Genomic DNA, 21,073 nt, shown 5'->3' with positions numbered 1-21,073 from the left:
TCTGCAAAGAGCTAATTGCCTAATCGAGGGATCACAGTTTCACTGACATCTTACTTCCTCCAATAGCAATAAACACCAGTAAGCTAAGATAGCACCTAATTAGTTTGCTGTATTATTGTTTACAAGGCAGTTTCAACTGATGATGCTTTCCATACATTCATTTCATTTCAATGCGTGCTTTCCTAAGCAAAAGAAACATCTCACATTCTATGGTACAGTGAGATATATTTTATATAAATTGTAAAGCATTCATTATGGATACGCTGTACCCTAATAATTATTAACTGCAATGGGCAATTTAATTCATTTGATGGAATCATAAAACATTTAATTGATGAAGGAATTTTATTAATTTCTGGTCTGCAAACTACACACCATTTCAGCCACACATGCACACATCATTTCTGAGTTGTAAATTTTTTTTCACTACACTTAAATAGGAAATTATCAATTTTTCTTCAGCAACTGATATTGGACAGGGAAAAATATTATGTACATCATGGCTTTTCAGTCACAGGTCAAAATAACTCAGGCACCAATTAAGAAGACAGTTCAGTCATGGGCTTATTTTGGAATCCTCAAATACTGAACAATAACAAAGAAAGAGACAGAAAGTGCAAGTTATATAGATTGTTTGACAAATACAATAAATGTGAAAAAAATTTTTTAGCTAAATAAAGCAGTGAGCGAAATATATCACTATATTTTTAAAATTCAGCTTATTACAAAAAATTTTGAAAAAACAATGGGAAAAATGTCCAGAAAGCATTTAGGAGCAAATTCAACTCAAAGTAAACTGAAAAGTCATTTAAAGTATCTATTATGTACAAGCCACTAAGTCTAAATTAAAAAAAAAAAAAGTCCCTACTCATCTTCTAATGATGTTTAAATTTAAAAGGGCACCGAAACTGAAACACTCAAAAAACACAGCTATGAAAAAAGCCATGATAAAAAGACCCCTCATAAATTGACTCCCACAGTATAGGAATCAGCATCAATAAAAATGGAAGTCAATATTTTCTATAAAGCAAACACTAAACCCTTTTCTCCATTCTCATAAATGTCCAGAAATTAATATAAGAAATCTAGTAGAAGATCACTGAATCTATTCCCAACCTCACAGCTTAGAGCAAGCAATCATATAAACAATACTCATTTGCTTCTGAAACAAATATTTTAGTTACCTTTAAAATACTTGGCCCTTAAATTTGATGCACACACAATAAGCTCACAAACAAATTATCATAAAGTTTCATTTTTGCTTTAGCAGAATTATATCTGCTTACTTTGTGGTAACACTGGACTATACTCACCTGACTCTTGGCACCATCATTCGGTGCTGCACCATTAGTGTGTGGCAGATTGATGCCATCATTGTGAATACATCTTCACTGGCTGAATCCCTCCACACCATATTTAGCAGAGTGTTTGTCTGTTGTTTTGTATCCAACTTTTTTAGACATTCCTCTGTTATGTACTGCACTGATATTCTACCATCTCCCTAAAAATGCACCAGAAAAAAACCATTAATGATGCTTTGTTAGAAATTAACCAGTGTTTTCAGTAGTAGCACATTGTTATCCTTTAATCTTTTTCTCCAATAAATCATCATCACAGTATCAGGGAAATATTTCTAACGATGTTATAATTCCCACTTTATAGATAGAAAAACATCTCCCCACAAATACAACTTTCTTCCAAACTTTCCTATTTCTGTCCCAGACACCACCATTCTTCTAATCACCCAGGTTTACAACTTTGTAGTCATCCCTGACTCCTAACTAACTCACCCTGAATCTTCAATTAGTTGGCAACTTTAGTTATTTCTACCTCAAAATATTTCTCAAATACATCCCTTTCTCTTTATTAACATATCCTTTTATCTTTACTTACATAGCCACTACCCTAGTTCAGGGGCCATAGGCCACATTTCACCTGGTTTACTTCAAAAGTGTCCTATTCAGTCTCCTTGTTTATAGTCCTAACCCACTACAATCCACCTTCCACACAGCTGCCAAAGTGTTTTCCTAAAGTCAACTCTGACAATGTTACTCCCCTACTCAAACTCTCAAAATTTCCTATCACTTCTAACAGCAAATATAAACTTTCCTATTTGACATTAAAAGCTTTAACAACCTGGCCTTGACCTGCTTTGCCAACCATGGTATACATTATTCTCCCTTCACATACTCTGTAGTAGATCCAACTTCTTACTGGTCTTCACACATTCCACTCCCTGTTTCCTGTCTACATGCCTTTGTATTAAGCAGTCCTCCATACCTGAAATACACTGATTCTCATCTTCACCTCTCAAAATCCCTAGATTCTTTCCATACTCAGTCCAACTGCCACCTTACATATGAAGTTTTTACTGATTCTTTCCAGTCACTAGTGTTGTCTCAAAACTACTTTGTATTTATTTGGTAAATATTTTACATGTTGCTGTATAAAAAGTATGCTGTCTCTGTTCCTTGATGAAAGGGCTATTTCAATTTCATCTTTGTATCCCCAGCACCCAACACAGTGCCTGGAAAGTAGTAGACATTTTATAAACGCTAACTGATCAAAGGAGTCAATTTAATATTTTCTGTAACTAGATCTATACTACATAACAACACTATTCTCTAAGTAGATACAGGCTTGTGTCTAATACTCTAGTTGCTATCTTGTTTTAATAAAAAAATTTTTTTGTGAAGTCATATTGTATAGCAAACCAACAGATGTGACAATGAACAGAATATCCATTATGAACTCATTCAGAAATGATGTTTCAAAGAAAATATCATTATGTTACAAAGACTAAATTTTGTATATTGTATGTTCAAAATCCAAATAACAAACAGAAAACAAAAGGTTCAATTTATCTTTTTTGGTAATATGGTAACACTCAAAAAGGTTAGTTCTTTTGAGTAAAATCTGTCAACTAAATAGTTGATGATCCCTAATCATTTATACCACTAATACACGAACACACAAAGTAAAGAGGCTTCTGAATATGTTTTCAAGAACACAAACTATACACTCTGGCTGATTTGCTAATTCGCATTGTCATTAATTTACTACTTGTGTGACCTTGGGCAAGTCACTTAACTTCAATATGAGTGCTTTTTTTCCATTTTAGGCTTCAAATGATATGAGGAATTCTAAAGGTATAACTTATTCATTACAGGACTACACTTAAATAGATCCATGATTTCATTGATTTGACAGATCCTTTCAATGACCCAGACAGCAACTGATCTGGGCATGCCTACCCATTATATGCCTCTTGTCTTTATATCTTAATATCTTATTAAGATATAATATCTTAATATCTCTTCTTTAGCACAATTGAGTTAGTTGTCCCAATGTACTAGAGGCCTTCCTTGATTTTTCCTGATCTTAAGAAGATAACATTGGAAAAATCTAGCTATTTATCTATCATCCCTCATCTGTACTATGTGACCAGCCTACATTTTTTCTGTCATATATTTCTTTAATGATATTTTTACTCCTGTCTTCTTCCAAGTTCCTAAATAAATGGTTTAGCCTAATTATACCTATTAGTGTCCTCCAAAGATATTTTTAGGACTATGTGTTTACTTTGTAGTATTTGTGTAATTATCTAGTACAAATAAAAATACTTCACAACGACTGTGAAATAGTCATTTTAAAGATAACCCAATTTTTTTGTGTAGTCACCTAGAATATTCACACACACACACACACACACACACACACACACACAGACACACATAAGCAAGCTTTAAGCTCTTCTAGGCAACCCCATTATGCTTACAGGTTTGGTCATCATGCTATCAATCTCTTCATCCTCATCTTCAGAGTCACTGGTATTATCTTGACAATTTGCACCAAGAGTTGAAACAGGCAACTGAGAAAGAAAGGTCTGGAGTACTCTTAAATACACAAGTAGTCCTTCCTCAGAGAGAGTCCCTTTGTAAAACAACCATTTAAAATAATATCACTAAAATTACAAAACAATGGAAAACCCTAGTTAAGGCTATTTTTTTTTAATATTCAAGAAGAATTTCTGGCTAGAACGAAACAGCCCTAAATGTCTAAGCATTTATGCATGTCAAATATTGATATTTAAAACAGTAATAAATTATTACAGTTAAAAAAAAAAGAAACATCAAAATTGGGGCCAGAAGAATTAAATACAAAGATTTAGCATATAAGGAAGAAAAAAAAGTTCCAGAACCATATAAGAGTATAGTTGCCATATCGGAAAATACTTTGCTTTGATATTTTTGGCCCTAAAAAATAAAGTATTTGCTAAACCAGATGCTCATCTAAGATCAAGTTTTCATCAGTGGTACATTCTAAATTAAAACAACCAATCAATTAGAACATCACCATCATTAAAGGTGACAACCCCTTTACAAAATGATAATCTCTACTGCACTCCCAAACCCCCTCTATTTCCTTAACCCCACAAAAGGTCAATAGATTAAGGCTAGATTTTCTAATCTTCAGCTATCTGTTAAAATATATACTATTTTCTTCATACCCAAATACGTTTCGCCAATAGTTAAAACGAAGTAGAAAAGCCATGGTGCTCTGTCACTTTTTTTTGAACATCTACTCTCTGTTAACAACAATGCATTCAGAAAAAGTTCATACGGAAAAATGGTTTGTACATCTGTTAATGCTGGAATGACGAAATGAAAAATTTGATCTGTGAAAGGTGCTGCCAGAAACTCCTCTGTGAAGGCTGCAAAAATCTGTTGTCTGAAAAATAGAAAAAAATATTATTTGAGGCAAAAGTTAAATATAAATTTCTCATCAATGCCCTGAACAAAATTACACAACAGATTTCTATGTAATTCACTAATCCTAAATCAAGCCAAATTGATCCACCTAATATTTCAAATTAGTTCACTATAAAATGAACTATATTCTATCTTTTCACTATTAAATTGAGTATTAGGTACATTTTTTCATGTTTCTACAGGAACTATTAAGTGTAAGAATATAAGAATTTTTAAGATTTATAAAGGTTTCCCTCACAACAATCTTCTGAGGTTGGTACTAAAATATTCTTTTCATTTTATACTTTAGGAAACTGCTTCTAAAAGTTTAAGTAACCGACACATGGTCATACAGACAATAAATATCACAGCAAAAAAAAAAAAAAAGGCAAAAAAACATATGAATCTTAGAATCATAAAATCCTAAAATTTTAGACCTGGAAGAGATTAAAGAGATTATCTAGTCCAATCTTTAAAAAAAAAATTAAGAAACTTAAATATGTTCACAATGATAAACTTGCCTTAAAGTCATACAATGAGTATAGATGCTATAAAACCACAAAATTGAGGCATCTAATTTTTACCTTGCGCCTTCTGGACAGGAGCTGTAAGTAAAGTGCAATGGTTTCAGAATGTTCTCCAGCAGGATTTTTGCTATAGGAACTCGAGATACATCAGAATATTCAATACTTGATGGAAGTTTATTATTAATTAACAAATAAAGGGACCTGTAATATCCTGAAAGAGGCAAAATTACATCATTAAATACCTAAAACTTAAAAATGGGGTTGTAAAAAATTCCCAATAATTACATTCTTTCCCTAAGTCTAAACATAGCCCATTTAAACTAGGTATAGGTTTTTAAAGGCACTAGCATGTGTTCAAATTTGAAAAAAATATTTATAAAACCCATATCACCTTTTCTAAACTTTAGTTTATAAAGGATTGCTATGAATATATACTATAGGTATGTATATCTAATATAGTAATATAAGCTGTAACAAGCATCAATCCTGCAAAGAGCTATTTAAACAAATTAAATAATCTCTAAGTAATATATAGAAAAAATATGGCTATAATTTCATGAATCAGATATGGCTTATAAAAGTATCTCATGACTGTAGAAAATTTCTTTATACTTTCATACAAACTAGAAACATTTAGAAAATTTCTTTATACTTTCATACAAACTAGAAACAAACTGTCATCACAATTTCACCAAGAAGTTGGACAGTGTTTCCACACAGGTAAAAAGCATAATGTATAATAAAGTGACTAGAATTACTAAGAAGGGCCTTGGAAACGTTTAAGTGCTCTAAAAATCTGTTTCTGTGTATGTTGGGATTCTTTAACATTAAGTACAAATTTGATGAGATTTAACCAAAAAATACTTCATAATTACATAGATGATTCTCAGACACTCTTAGTGTCTGAGACATGCAGTTCAACCTTTTTTCACAGAGAAGGAAACTAAAATCAAGAGAAGTTAAGTAATTTGCCCAAAGTCACCTCAATAGTGACTGACAGAGCTGAGATTTTAACCTGTGTTTTCCCTTCAAGATTTTAACATTGACATTAGATAAGTAAATGAACCACCCATAATTATTTTAGGTCAAAATGTCTTCTAGTGTCTATACTGATGTTAGGTCTTTTATATTCTTATATAATATTAAACATTTATATACAAACCGAAAATCTAAAAACACAGTAAGATTTAACTATAAAAGCATTTTGACATGCCATACATTCAAAACCAGAAAAAAAGAGCTAAAAAAAAAAAAACCTTTTTCACAAGGCGGGTATAAGTCAAAATAGCTCCTGAATTTTTAAATAACAAGGAAAGAACACTTCTTAGACCTATGCTTCAAAAGAATCAATTTTTTAATAATATTTACAGCATCAAAAGAATGTTATGAACATCACTAGAATATCAAATACACAAACTGAAGCTGCAATTTATAAAGAGCTTTGTTGTAAGTTATAAAATTATCTACCCAGAAAATATAAAAAGTATAAAATACTACATTTTTAAGCATTAATATTTTCGGACAGCAATTTATGTTTTAAAGAGTAATGGAAGAAAGCTCTACTACAAAGGATTTTGGAAATAGTTTTAATTTAATGGTACTGAATGAGATAACATGACAAAATGGAAAGAGTGGAGTCAGGAGAGCTGAATTTGAATCAGATGCTGGCTGTATATGACAAACAGCAAGTGGCTTAATCTCTCATGAACTTGGTTTCCCCCTCATGGGTAACAGTTGTTCTACCTACCCACCTAAAACTAGGACCAAGTATGATTCTCATGCCTGGTACTATTCATTCTTATATTCAAACATAAACCTAAACATACGCTGAAAAATATGCACTAAAATCATGTAAGTTTTTGTTATCCACACAACTAACATTGTTAAATCTGTAGTGGGGAGGAAAAAAATATGAATCTACCAGATTTAGTTTAGCTTCCTTCCTAAGAAAATCAAAATTTTCCTGCAAAATTATATTTTCATCACTAACGCTAATAAGTATGTCCCAAATCATCTCAGTGCTAGAAATCTCCCTAACTCATTATATATTAAGGAGAACTCTTTCAAAGCCTACTGATTCTCCAGCTGATTTACCAATTGTCACTTTTTTGAACCCTGAAAAATCAACAAATATAATCTGTATACTCAAAAAATATTTTAGGAGAAGCCACACTAGCAATAGTCATGCATAAATTAATACACAATATCCTACTCCTAACAACATTTTTGTTACCTGAGATATTATCATGCCAATGATTTCTTTGATAAGGTCCAGTTTTTAACAAAACACTAAACTGTTAAATTAGAGTATATAAAATCTCCTATGATGATACACACCTAGACACACTACAATATGAATATATAGTATGTATTTTAAACACTTTTAAACCTTTATCTTTAAATGTATACAGTATTTAATAGTATGTATAAATACATTTAACCACATATATAAATGTGTGTGTGTGTGTGTGTGTGTGTGTGTGTGTGTGTGTGTATCTCTTGAATGTGTGTTTGATACCTATAGTAACACTACTGAAGTGATAACGGGAATTCACATCCATATAGTGTTTTCCAGTTTTCAAAGGATTATGTACTTTACAAAGCACTAATATTCTCATCTTGAAGATGAGAAAACAGATGCTTAAGGAGGTTAAATGCCTTGGCCAATTATATGACTAACAAATGGCAGTAGTGTCAAGGCTTGCATCTAGTGTCCTCCCTAATACACCAGACTGCCTCTATGAAATTAATTTCCTTAAATCACAAACAGAAATCAGTCTCATCTTTTGATAGTTACACTCTATCTTGAGTCCTTTCAGTCAAAGCTGAAAGCATAAACAGAATCTGAAGTAGCAAATATGGTCTCATTTCTAAGATACTAAGAAAATAAAATCTGGGACCTTCCTATCTCTCCAACACAGCACGGATCAAAATTTTATATCTTATACAGTACTGTCTCAAACAAAGTGTCTTCATTAATTCTTTTACAAGATAACATTTCTAAAAGTCAGTGTTTAAATGTAACTTATTTAAATCTATTTTTAAATGTAGCTAGATAATATGACTTTATACATATCAAAATGGCTACAGTACTCCTATTCCACCTATTACTGACCTTTTTGAATCATGTAGTGCAAAATTTGTTCAATTAATGATGCCACATAGCTGGCATCTTGCAAAACAGGTAGATATGTATTCTCAGATGAAAATACCTCAAGCATTCTCATAGGAAGTGCAACATTCAAACTGTCATCATTACAGTTCTGCAGCAACCTATAAAGGAAACACAACACATTTACCAAACAGCAGGAACTCTATCATATCTAACAAAAGATTTTATAAAATTTGTAATATTTTCATTTACTAATCCAAAACTCAAGACTCTTTCCAAAAGGGTGATGTTCTAACTCTCACCCTGGTCCAATACACTGCTTTTTTTCCCCCTTCCAAAATCTAGCTTTTTATAAAAGCTAAGTACAACCTGAAATTATGGAATTATACTGTGGAATGATCAAGAAAAGCATCAAAGAATATGAGGAAGGCAAAAACAGCAGGAACATTAAAAATCAAAAACTGTTTTATCTCAAAAATTTCTAAAAAAAATTCTTTCACCACAGTTTTCTAATACTTTATTTTTTTCCCCCATAAACATTTTGTTTTTCTTTTCAAAGATTTTATTATAAGGGTGCAGCCTACATTCACAAGACCATAGGGACCTGGAAATAGAGGAAACTTAAAAGATCAACACCCACAGTTTACAGATGAGGAAAATGAAGTTCAGGGAGGTTAGCCAGTTTCTCTAAGATTAAAAAAATCAGTAGAAGTGGTAGAGCTAGTATTTAAAAGCAGGTCTTCTGACTCCAAATGCTATCAGTAGGTCTGCTGCCTTAGAAGCTCAGATAGCAGCAGCACCAGCAACAACAACAGTAGCAAGGGGAGACCAAGTAAGCAGAGGCAGAAACGCTTAGATGAGTAGTATGCAGCAAATTGACTGTTCTCCTGCTGACTGAGCAAAGTCCCTTACTTGAAGCCCAGGCAGCATCAGGCAGGCAGCCTCATCACCACCCCTTATAGGCAGGCAGCAGCAGAGAAGTCACAATGTGGCAAAGGTGGGCTTTACAGAAAACAAGAACGAATAGGCCTAGGGTGTTGTGGATGCATTTATCATCCCTCTAGATGCTCAGTGTGGAATGCAAGGAAGGATCCAGATGAAGTAGTACCAGTTGGCTGGAAGAGCCTCGTCTTAGTAAATGTGTTTTGGACTAGCATTTATAAATACTGGTCTGTTCCTTGGAGAAGCATTCCTAGACAAATATTTTGCATTTCAACAGAATATATGCTACAGTGGAATAAAGTCCATTGAAGAAAACTTGATTTTAAATTAGTCTGCTGCTACAAATGATGTATCCAGATGCTTGCTTTCAAACAAGAATTAAGATCCCTGAGAAAAGTAAATATATTAGTGTGCTCACCCTGAATTTTCTAATTGTGGTCCTGCCCACATTGCTCATGACTTTCACAAGAAGTTTATTGCCCATCTAAAGCTTAACTTTGAAATGAGTGACACAAATCTTCTGAATACTTTCATTATTATGCTCCTAGAAACTTACTGGAGTTGCGTATCAGTGCCAAGACTAGAACCTATCTGCCATAATACTAGGTAAATGATAAAACTTATGATCATCACTAACCACATCAAAACTGCTGCTCAAGTTGGATCTCTGTGCCATGCATGGCAAGGAAACTTACAAATTACGGAGAAACCAATAAATGTATTCAGAAACGTGAAGCCAACAATTTGTCAATATTGAGCACTTTGAAAACACTTTTTGCCATGCAAATGCATGTTTGTGCATAAACTAAAGTAAAAACACAACAGTCCTTAACTTTAACAAAAAAGACAAGATATATAAATTAGAACTTATAAGACAAATACAGAGTAGAGTGTGGGTAACCTTGGAGAATACCACTAGCAGCAAAGGTAGACAAAACAGACACAAAAAATTTTGAAAACAATTAAGTGCTGAAGTTGAGAATAGAATATTAGGTGCAATAATTGTGCAGTATTTTCAATGTGACTTTCAACTCTTTATGTTACTATCAAATTTATGTTTTGATGGGCTAAGCTTCTGCTTGAACAGTAATTCAGAAAAGGTATGGAATTTAAGAACGTAGTCTGATTACAATCTATGAAGGAAAGAAAAATGTCTCCTTATCTGGCATTTCCCCACAGTGTTTAGTGTAGGACTGTGTATATCTGAAACTCTTTATTGAATTCATTACTTCAGAATAAAAGGACCAATTCATAGTCAATATAATCTCAGATATGAAGCAATGCTGTGACCTCAGAAATTCTGAAAAACAACTGTTATTCTGAAATGCCAAGTATTTAAAATATATTTTAAAGATAATTTTCTTCAAAGAAAAATTAGTTACATCAAATACAAATTGTATTTGTTTTGAAATTATTTAAAAAGCAACAGAAAGTAAAGGATGGTAATAACTTTTTATAGTTGATCTCAATAAATGTTTCAATTTGAACTATTTACCTTATGGTTCCACATCAATCTCTGTCTCCCCACTTTCAGTTTACCTGAGGAACTGTAACAAAATGATGTAGCTGGCCTCTCTGGAAAGACCAATTAGTTCCAAAGATTTGTGTGTTATGTGACGGCTACAGAGATTTGTTTCTAAGAGCAGACCTAATGAAATATTTGGTTTGATCTTTCAGGAAATGGGTTTTGACTTTTTAAAAATAAGATTTCAGGGGCAGCCAGGTAGCACAGCGAGTAAGAGCACTGGCTCCAGTATTGAGAAGACCTGGAGATCAAATCCTGGGCTCAGACACTTAACACCCACCCAGAAACACCTGGCCATGTAACCTTGAGCAAGTTACTTAACCCCAATTGCTTAGGGGTGGCCAGGTGGCTCAGCAAGTAAGAGCACCGACTCCAGTGTCGGGATGACCTGGATCAAATCTGGGCTCAGATACTCAGCACCACACCCAGAAATATCTGGCCGTGTAACCTTGAGCAAGTTACTTAACCCCGATTGCTTTAAAAAAAATAAAATAAAATAAAAATAAGATTTCTTGAGAAACTAACATCACTGATGTTCAATATTTGGATTTTGTAAAAAATCTAGCATGCAAAAAAGGCACAGACTGAAAGGATTTTTAAAAGTTATTAAATGTTGTATTTCGGGGCAACCAGGAGGCGCAGCGAGTAGAGTGCCAGCCCTGGAGTCAGGAGGACCTGAGTTCGGATCCAGTATCAGACACTTAACATACACACACAAAAAGCTAGCTGTGTGACCTTGGGCAAGTTACTTAACCCCAATTGCCCTCCAAAAAGCAAATAAATAAATAAACATTGTATTTTCCTCTCATGAACATGCATATTTAGAAGAACTGTGCATAAAGATCAAATGCACTTCAGTTCACTGCTAAATTAAGTTTAAAAGACTTAAAAGTTAACAAGTCTTTATGGTTCACATATATATAAACAGCAAAAAAAAAAAAGATCTATCTTAAAACAACAATTGAATGAAACCCCATTAGTGACTTTAAACAGACTCTTAATCAGAAGCGTCACTGAGGAGATTCCTTCAATAACAATGAATCAATTTCTTCTTTCTACAGAAATCCAGGGATCTACAAGGCATTTCCCTGGATTCCTTGAAATAAAGTATAAGTCACTACAGGTATGTCTCTATATTGTGTATATTGTCCAGCACTAAAAAAATTTTTTTTCAAAGCCTCAAAAAGGTTGTTTTTTTTTTAAACCATTTTTCTGGAAGATAAGACACAAACTCTAAGGCAAAGAGATTAAAATAATATATCACAAACATTTTTAAATGATAACTTTACCTGCAACATAAGCCCAATAACCTCTTTATTTGAAATAAGCAGGTAAGTCTGTCAGGACCATCCAGTTGCTTAACAAACTGAGAATTTTGTTTAATTAAATTCTGACACATCCATATCTGAAACAAAATGCATATTTAAAATTAACTTTAAAATATTTAAGCATCATTTTTATAATGTTATATATAATTTTCTGGATATAACATGTGTGTGATAAAGCTCAACAAAATTAGAAATGATTTAAATCACTTATAGGCATATAAATCTATAAAAAATATAAATGAGCTTTTACTAAGTATTTACGAAGTTTGTATCTTAAAATAATGTAAAAGCATTAACTATTACCAGCCTTTAAATTTATGGTAATTTTGTTTAACAAATGTGTTAAAAACAAAACTATTACTGCCAAACAATCGATCTTAGATTCACCTTGTGACTGGCTAAGAGTTCCAAATAGCCAAATTTTTGTTAGAAGGGTTAGTCAATATCTTAATTAGTTAATTAATAATTCAACTAAAAAAAGTTGTTTCAAAATATTTAAAGACTTTGTGAAGTTTTATGTAGAAACTTACCAAACGTTTTGAATCTTCATTCTGTTTATAAAAAAACAGAAGTTGCCGAACTAAAAGGGTCAGGTTGGGCCCATTAGCAACAGAAAAAGTTCCACCAGACTGTGCCAAATTAGCACAGTGATCAAATTCACTTCTTTGGATAGAATACTTAAAAAAAAAAAAAAAGAAAGTACAAACTTTCAATTATGTTCTGAATGAATTTTAAATTATTTTTATGACTGTGGGGAATATTAACAATTAAGTTGCTATTACTTTAAGTTATCTTATCTCTGCAAGTTCAATAAAAACTTGATGTAATACACAGCTCTTAAATACCTACTAAAACATAATCATCCTCAGCTTCCTTCTATTATCAGTTTTGTTTATATGTAATTTTAACCTGTTTATATTTTGTTATCTGTACTCAAACTGTTGCTAGGTAATTAAGAAAAAAAACTACCTCATAAAATCTTAGGGAAAGCATTTTATATACTATTTCATTTTCACTTGTACTAAAATGCAAAAATAATAATTACAAACAATTACAAAGTATTTTAAAGTTAAAATTAAAAATACATCTTACTTGAAGATGGCATATCAACAACAGTTCTAATTTTAAAATCTTAAATCTAGTGAAAAATTATTTTTAAGAGAAAAAACCCAACTCTTCACTTTCATTTTAATAGGCTTATAGATTTGAAACTCTAACATTACTAGCAGTAATCAAGTCATATAAAAGTAAAGGGCTGCCCACGTTTTCTCTTAAATATTTTGTAGTATTAAAAAATACTTACTTGCTGTTTTCTGTCCCTATACCCTCGGACAAAGGACTGAATAATTATTGCATTTTTCAGCCTTCTCCTTTCTTCCTAAATAATTAAAGAAACAATCATTCAACTAGTAGGAACTGAATTTTAAGTTAAATGGTTATGAAAATATAGGTATTAACATTCCTTTCTTTTAGGCAAGAGAAAACCATTACAATGGAAGGGAAGAGCAGGAAGGTGAAAGGGAACGGGACAACCTGATTCTCATTGATTTTGGACTAAGGAGGGAATAACATACACACTCAATAGGGTAGCTTACCCTACAGGAAAATAGGGGGGTAGGGGATAAGAGGGAGAAGGACAGAAGGGAGGGCAGATTGGGGGAGAGGGTAATTAGAAGCAAACATTTTTGAAAAGGTATAGAGTCAAAGGAGAAAATAGATTAAGTTGGGGAGCAGGATAGGATGGAGGGAAATATAGTTAGTTTTTTACAATATAACTACTATGGAAATGATGTGGATAACTACACATGTGCAATCTATATTGAATTGCTTATCTTCCCAGTGGGGATGGGTGAGGAGGGAAGAAGGGGAAAAAATCTGGAACTCAAAGTTTTAAAAACAAATGTTTAAAAATTTGTTGGTTTTTTTTTTTACATGCAACTGGGAAATAAGATATACAGGTACTAGGGTATAGAAACCCATATTGCCTTACTAGAAAGCTAGGGGGGTGAAGGGAGAATATAAGAACAGATTGAGGGAAGGGGTATTCAGTAGGCTTGCTATTTTGGGGTGGGGGGTAGGGGAAAGACGGGGAGAGAAAAAACTGTAACTCAAAATCTTGTGGAAATGAATGCTGAAAACTAAAAATAAATAAATTTTAAGAAAATTTAAAAAAACCCATTCCATTCTTTTTATAAAAGTTTTGCAGTTTCAGAGAGTCATCATATATGTGATCTTACATTTTATTCTCACAACAACCCTGTCAGTTAGGCAAAAGAAGTATTAATAACCTCATATTATTCATTTTAAAGATGAAGAACCTGGATCAGAGAGGTTAACTGCTTTGACCAAGGTTCTCTACCATAGCAAAGCCAGCACAAGAATACTACTGCTATTCTGCTAAATCCTCCTAAAGTCACACCACAATGCTGACTGAATCCAGCAAAAATTGGTACTCTTTAATCCAGGGCTTCTTAAATTCTTTCCATTTGTGACTCCTTCAGCTCTTCTTAAACTGTGAGTCGAAACCCCTTATCTCAACTGACCTCTACACAGCCATGACTGAATCTCTTACCACACTCGCTTTGTCCTCTATTCCAAACCTCTCAAGTCCCCTATACTATCTCTTCTACCAATCTGCTCAGTAGAGGTCCTTGCCTCACACCTTACCAAGAAAACTGAGGCAATCCAGCATGAACTCTTTTTTCTCCCAAATTCTACACACTAAATCCTTTCATCTAAATTCATTATCTATTCCCCCAAACCCTCCTACTAGCTAATTTCCCTATTACCACTCTTGGTCACCCAAGTTCATGACCTCTCATTCACTTCCCATATCCAATCAGCTGTCAAAGTAGCCAAGTGGCAAAGTGAAGAGAGAGATAGGCCTGGAAGCAGGAAAACCTGAATTCAAATGAGTCCTCAGACACTTGCTACCTGACTTTGGGTAAGTTACTTAAGCTTTGTTTTGCCTCAGTTTCCACAATTGTAAAATGGGGATAATAACAGTGCCTACCTGGAAGGGGTTGTTCTGAGGATCAAATGAGATAATACTCTAAAGTGTTTAGCAGAGTGTCTGGAACATAGTAGGTGATTAATAAATGTTTATACATTTCCTGTTCCCCCTACCTTTTCAGTCCTACTCCCCTCTCCAAGTACTCTGTCATCCAATAACACTAGTCTCCCTGCAGTTACCCAAACATGAGACTCCATCTTGCAAGTCTGTGCATTTTCACTTGACCATCCTCCAACTACTCCCCCTCCCCCAATTAGATTGGGAGCTCTTAGTGAGTATTGCTTTCTGGTTGTGGGGGGGGTTTATATCCCTAGCATTTAACATCGTGCCTGGCACATAAGTAGGTACTTACTAAATGCTAGTTGATTCAATCTCACCTCCCAGTCTCTCCTAGTTTGCTCCAAGAACTGTGAAAGAAGTGACACTGATACCATTGCTTTGGAGAACTTGTCCTTTTGATCGTCACATCTCTCTTTAGTCACTGGTACCTTTGCTGCCTACAAATGTGGCCAGTTCTCCCTCACCATTAAAAAAAAGTCTTTACTTAATACGGCCATCTCCATAAACTATCATCTACAACTTTTTTTTTGGCCAAACTCCTAGAAAAACCGATGTACACTGTCTCTTTTTACTTACCTCCCCTTATAACCTGACTTCCAATATACATCTCAACTATCAATGGCCTTTTTTCAGTTTTTCAGATGCAGGCTATATAGAGTCTCCTAAAAGGAAAAGAACTTTCATTCCACAGAGAATGGGGGCTATCTAGGAAACCAGACTAAATCAATCTTCCCAATCCCCTATCTTATTTTGGTCAGAAACCCCAGTAAAATTCTAACACCCTCCAAATCCTTGAGCAGGCTACAGAATGAGTTTCATGGGCTTTGCAGCCATGGAAAGGTTGAGGGGCCAAAGAGTAAGACAAGAAACCAGAGAAAAGCAACAGAGAAGAAAAATGCCCAAAGAACAAAATTCCAAAGGAAATATTGACTAGCAGCCAAGCCAGTAGAAAAGCTCATACAAAAAGGAAAAAAAAAAAAGAAAAGAAAAGCCCATACAGACACAAGAATGAGCAAAGAAAAGTCAAAGTACAACAAAGAAGTTTTATATGTGATGGAAAATTAAGCAAAAACCACTCATCAAACAGAAATCTGCAGTCTTCAGAGATCATGGAACAATGTGAAACTCCAGAATGAGTTTGAAAAGTTAATTGAAAAGAGAAATAAAGGTACCAGAAGAGTAGGAATAAAATTAGCTCAGAAATCAGAGCTCTCAAAATATTTTTTAAAAGACAGAACTCAGAAGACAAGATGGTCTTTCCAAAGAAGTAGAGGCTGCGAACAAGAAACTGATAGATCTGAAACACATATGGAAGAAAAATTAGCAAAAAACCAAAAATATTGGGAGAACCTAAGTTTTGCAGTACTGCAAGGCATTACTGGGGCCTAGCATCTAAAAATTTAAACCTGAAAGTGTGTTCTGAAAGAACATTTTACCCTTTCAACTCTAGAACTATAGTTCTAAAACCATAACCAAATCATTTCTATCACTGTTTCTGGAAAGAAAAAAGTCCATCTACTACTCTATCATTTCACTATCCTTTCTTGCAACTTTTCAAACCAAAATGTCCCTCTTTGGCCAGCATTCTATTCTATGTGTGGTTTCCCTGTTAGACTGAAAGTTCCTTGAGAGCAAGAACTGTTTCTTTTCTTTTGTATTTGTGGATACCATAGCACTTAGCAGACATATGGCAAATGCTTAATAACTGCTTTTTAATTCATTTGCGGTCAAGAACTGGAATACTTCATTTTGTTGTGTTTTACAAACACTGCTTTTTTTTTTGTTGTTAAAAAAAAAAAAGGTCTGTGGCAACCCTGCATTTGAACAAGCCTTTTGGTGCCACTTTTCCAATAGCACATGCTCACACTGTGTCTCTGTGTTACATTTTCATGATTCTCACAATATTTCAAACTTTTTCATTATTATTATATCTGTGATGGTGATCTGTGGTCAATGATCTTTGATGTTATTACTGCAATTGTTTGGGGGTACCAGGAACTGCACACAGATAAGACATGAAGCTTAATCAATAAATGTTGTGTGTTGTGACTACTCCACCAACCAGCCATTCTCCATCTCTCTCCATCTCCTCAGACCTCCCTATTCCCTGAGACACAATAATATTGAAATTATGCCAATTTAACAACCCGACAATGGTTTCTAAGTGTTCAAATGAAAGGAAGAATCAATCTATGAGGCAAACTTCATTGTTGTTTTATTTTAAGAAATTGCCACAGTCATTCCAACCTTCAGCAACCACCCTAATCAGTCAGAAGCTATCAACATTAAGGCAAGACACTCCTCCAGAAAAAAGATTATAACTAGCTGAAGGCTCAGATGATGGTTAACATTTTTTAGCAATAAAATATTTTAATTAAGGTATGTACATTGTTTTTTACACAGATTACAACATAAAGTAAATATAATTTTTATATGCACTGGGAAACAAAAAAATTCATGTGACTTGCTTTTATTGTGATAATCACTTTATTGCAGTGGCTTAGAACCAAACTGACACTATCTCCAAGTATGCCTGCACACATCTTCTAGAAACCAGGAAATAGGCAAGTCAGTCAATAATCTTTCCTCTTTTTCCATTCCTAACTACAAAAAGGAGGCACAATTCCTTGACTGTGGTGAAGACGTAAGAGGTGGAGGATCTCGCCTGTTGTAAGGAATACATCTTTGACACCTCTTCTGAGAAAGTCACCACTCCCAGCTTCAGGTTTCTGATGTGTATTGTACCATGGGAGTAATGATAGAGTAATGATCTTCATTTCTCTGTAACGTTAGAGTCCCAAACAAGAGAAGTGCCATGTCAGTTACTACTATTATTTTAAGAAGTTGCTTTTTAAATCATTTTTCCAAATGTTTTCTAGGAGAAAAAACATATAGCAATGTAACTAAAGTTACCCCCCAGCTCTCAATAAAATACCTGAAGACAGGGACTGTTTCATTTATCTATGTATCTGAAGTTCCTAGAACATTGCAAATAGGTACTTGTTAGATATTTGTTTAACTGGAATGAAACTGAATGTAAAATTTTAAATGTATAACTCTGACAGTGAAAGTAACTTAAAGATCTTCATAAAATCTATTTTACCTCTCTTTTTCTTCTTTCTTCCTGGGTACGATGCAAGAGAGATGCCTTTTCTTCCTAAAACCAAATAAAGAGATAAGTATTATTTTTTTTACTTTTAAATATCTCCTTATAAAAACTCTGTGATTCGAGCCAGAAGCACTCATCTAATAAACATATTTATTCAATAATATTTTTAAACACTACCACATTTTGGGAGGACCTACCATTTAAAGCATTCAAACTCTGTTCTAGCATACAGAGATGAATATGATAGAAAATGCTCATTTTTACAGAACAGAAAGCTAAAGTATAGAGAGAACAAGAAGTAAATGAAAGGCAATGTTTCAGTAATTTTCTAAGAATAACATCTAATGACTCTAAAGTCGCTGAAGATTATTTCTTCATAAAAGTAAAATTGGAGGGGATGGCTAGGTGATGCAGTGAATAAAGCACCAGCTTTGGAATCAGGAGGACCTGAGTTCAAATCCCATCTAGGACACTTAAATACTTACTAGCCATGTGACCCTGAGCAAGTCATTTAACCCCAATTACCCTGCCTTCCCCCCTCCAAAAAAAACCAAACACAACTTATAAAAAGAGTATTAGAGAACAATTTAACTCATTTAAACCTGTCTGTTTATATGTGAACAAAAATCAAAGCACTTGTAAAAATAGATGAGTTTATAAAATTTCAAATTAGAGCCAAATGTTCCAAATTTTTCTTAATTATGAAAACCTATAGTTTTTGAATTTGAAATGTCAGTGCTAGCTTCAGCAGCAGAAATGTCAAAATTCCAAATGCTTAAATTGTTATTTATAAACCTTCTCAAAGCAAAAAATAAATTAATCAACAAACATTCATTAAGTGCCTACTATATGCTGCTAATATGAAGAAAAAAGCAAAATAGTTTCTGATCTCAAGAAGCTTATATTCTATCAATGGAGACAATCTGTTCATATATAGATATATATACCAAATAGATATAAGGCACCACAAGGGGAAATGTACTTTGTAGAAGGCACAAGCAAGTCTTCACTAAGAAAGTGGTACTTGAGTCTTTAAAGAAAATCAAGGATTCCAAGTGACAGAGCTAAGAAGGGTTAGGGATGGTGGGAACCTGAATTCCCTGCATGAATAGTGAGTATAAAGGCAGGGAATGGGAGGTCAAATGTCTTGTATGAGGAAAGGTAAGAAGGCCACTTTAGTAGAACCACTGAGTTCATGGAAGGAAATAATGAGTAATAAATCAGGAAAGGTAGAATGAGATCAAGTTGTGAAGTTTTAAATGCCAAACAGCATTTATATTTGATTATAGAGGAAAAGTGAAACTCCTGGAATCTATTGGCGGAGGAGGGGAAAAGGGGAGGGAAGCTTGTGTGGGATGAATGGGACTGGAAAGACCTGAATCAGTGAGACCAATTAAGATTCCATTGCATACCACTGCTAGATCTATATCCCAAAGACATCTCCAAAAAAGGGGGGATGTATTTATTTGTACAAAAATATTTACAACAGCTCTTTTTATGGTGGCTAATAGTAGGAAATCAAGGTAAAGACCATCAACTGGGGAATGGCTAAACAAGCTGTGATATCTCTCTGCAATAGAATATTATTGTACAGAAAGAAATGACAAGCAGGATAATTTCAGACAAACCTGGGAAGATTTAAATGCTGATAAAAAGTGAAGTGAACAGAACCAGGAAAATTTTGTCTACAGTAACAGCAATACCGTACAATAAAAACCTGTGAATCACTTAGTTAATTCTCAGCAATACAACGATGCAAGAAAATAGCAAAGGACTAATGAAGAACCATTCTATTTACCTCCAGGGAAAGAACTAATATTGTTTGAATATAAACTGAAGCATACTATTATTTTTCACTTTTTTTCCTTCGTTCTTATTTTTTCAAGTCTTCTTGTACAAAATGACTAACATGGAAATGTTTTGCATGATTGCTCATCTATAATTGTGCACATCTATATTGCACATCCATATCTTACCATCTCGGGGAGGGGGGAGAGGAGGGAGAGAAAGAATTTGGAACTCAGAACTTTAAGAAAAAGTCTAAATATTGTTTTAATATGTAATTGGGGGAAAAATAAAAATGTATATAGAACAAAAGAAAGAGTCCACTGCAAAAGTATGAAATATTTTTTAAAAAAAGAATGGCAGCAGGCAAAAAACAAAAAAAACTGAACAATGCAGTGAAACAAGTATTAAGAATTTCTGGGGGTGGCTTGGTGGCTCAGTGAATAAAGCACCAGCCCTGGAGTCAGGAGGACCTGAATTCAAATCCAGGCTCAGACACTTAACACTTACTAGCCATGTGACCTTGGGCAAGTCACTTAACCCCAATTGCCCTGCCTTCCCCCCTCCAAAAAGGAAAAAAAAAAAAGAATTTCTGAAAAGTTCACAAAGTAGAGTAACTTTATCTTTATGTCTTAAGAATTATCATAATCATCTCATTAAATCCCCTGTGTTCTAAAGAATTACTTATTTGTTTAGCTATATTAAGCTCAGTTTCTACATGTGTAAAACAAGGGAGTTAAATTAGATGATCTCCAATTAAAAAAATCAAAACATTCTTAGATCATGGTCTATTTGGCCCACAGGCTATAAATTTTCTGGCCTTCAGACTCTCCAGAGGAAAAAGCTAAGAACCAGAAAGGGAAAGGGATCTGCCCAAGGTTACATGTGGTAGTAGGAGAATGGAGAAGAGTCAGCAATCAA

General features: G+C 33.8%; 1 protein-coding gene across 2 annotated transcripts in view; it reads right to left on the bottom strand.

The window, feature by feature from the left end:
* Positions 1-21,073, bottom strand: part of UBE3C (ubiquitin protein ligase E3C) — a 173,811-nt gene that overhangs the window by 127,403 nt on the left and 25,335 nt on the right. For both annotated transcript variants that reach the window (XM_069084551.1, XM_069084554.1), the window contains exons 2-10: positions 18,362-18,415; positions 13,489-13,563; positions 12,716-12,862; positions 12,147-12,262; positions 8,394-8,551; positions 5,336-5,489; positions 4,511-4,731; positions 3,779-3,933; positions 1,314-1,501 (exon numbers count right to left, since the gene is read on the bottom strand). In XM_069084551.1, coding sequence (XP_068940652.1) covers positions 1,314-1,501; positions 3,779-3,933; positions 4,511-4,731; positions 5,336-5,489; positions 8,394-8,551; positions 12,147-12,262; positions 12,716-12,862; positions 13,489-13,563; positions 18,362-18,415 — 1,268 coding nt within the window. The remainder of the gene's footprint in view (positions 1-1,313; positions 1,502-3,778; positions 3,934-4,510; positions 4,732-5,335; positions 5,490-8,393; positions 8,552-12,146; positions 12,263-12,715; positions 12,863-13,488; positions 13,564-18,361; positions 18,416-21,073) is intronic.

This window comes from Petaurus breviceps, unplaced genomic scaffold (genome assembly GCF_028583685.1).
Source record: "Petaurus breviceps papuanus isolate PSGF00001 unplaced genomic scaffold, PetGlider_PUasm1.0 115, whole genome shotgun sequence".
NCBI classification, from domain to species: domain Eukaryota; kingdom Metazoa; phylum Chordata; class Mammalia; order Diprotodontia; family Petauridae; genus Petaurus; species Petaurus breviceps.
The sequence above is the reverse complement of the archived record's forward strand: the minus strand, read 5'-3'. Positions and strand labels throughout refer to the sequence as shown.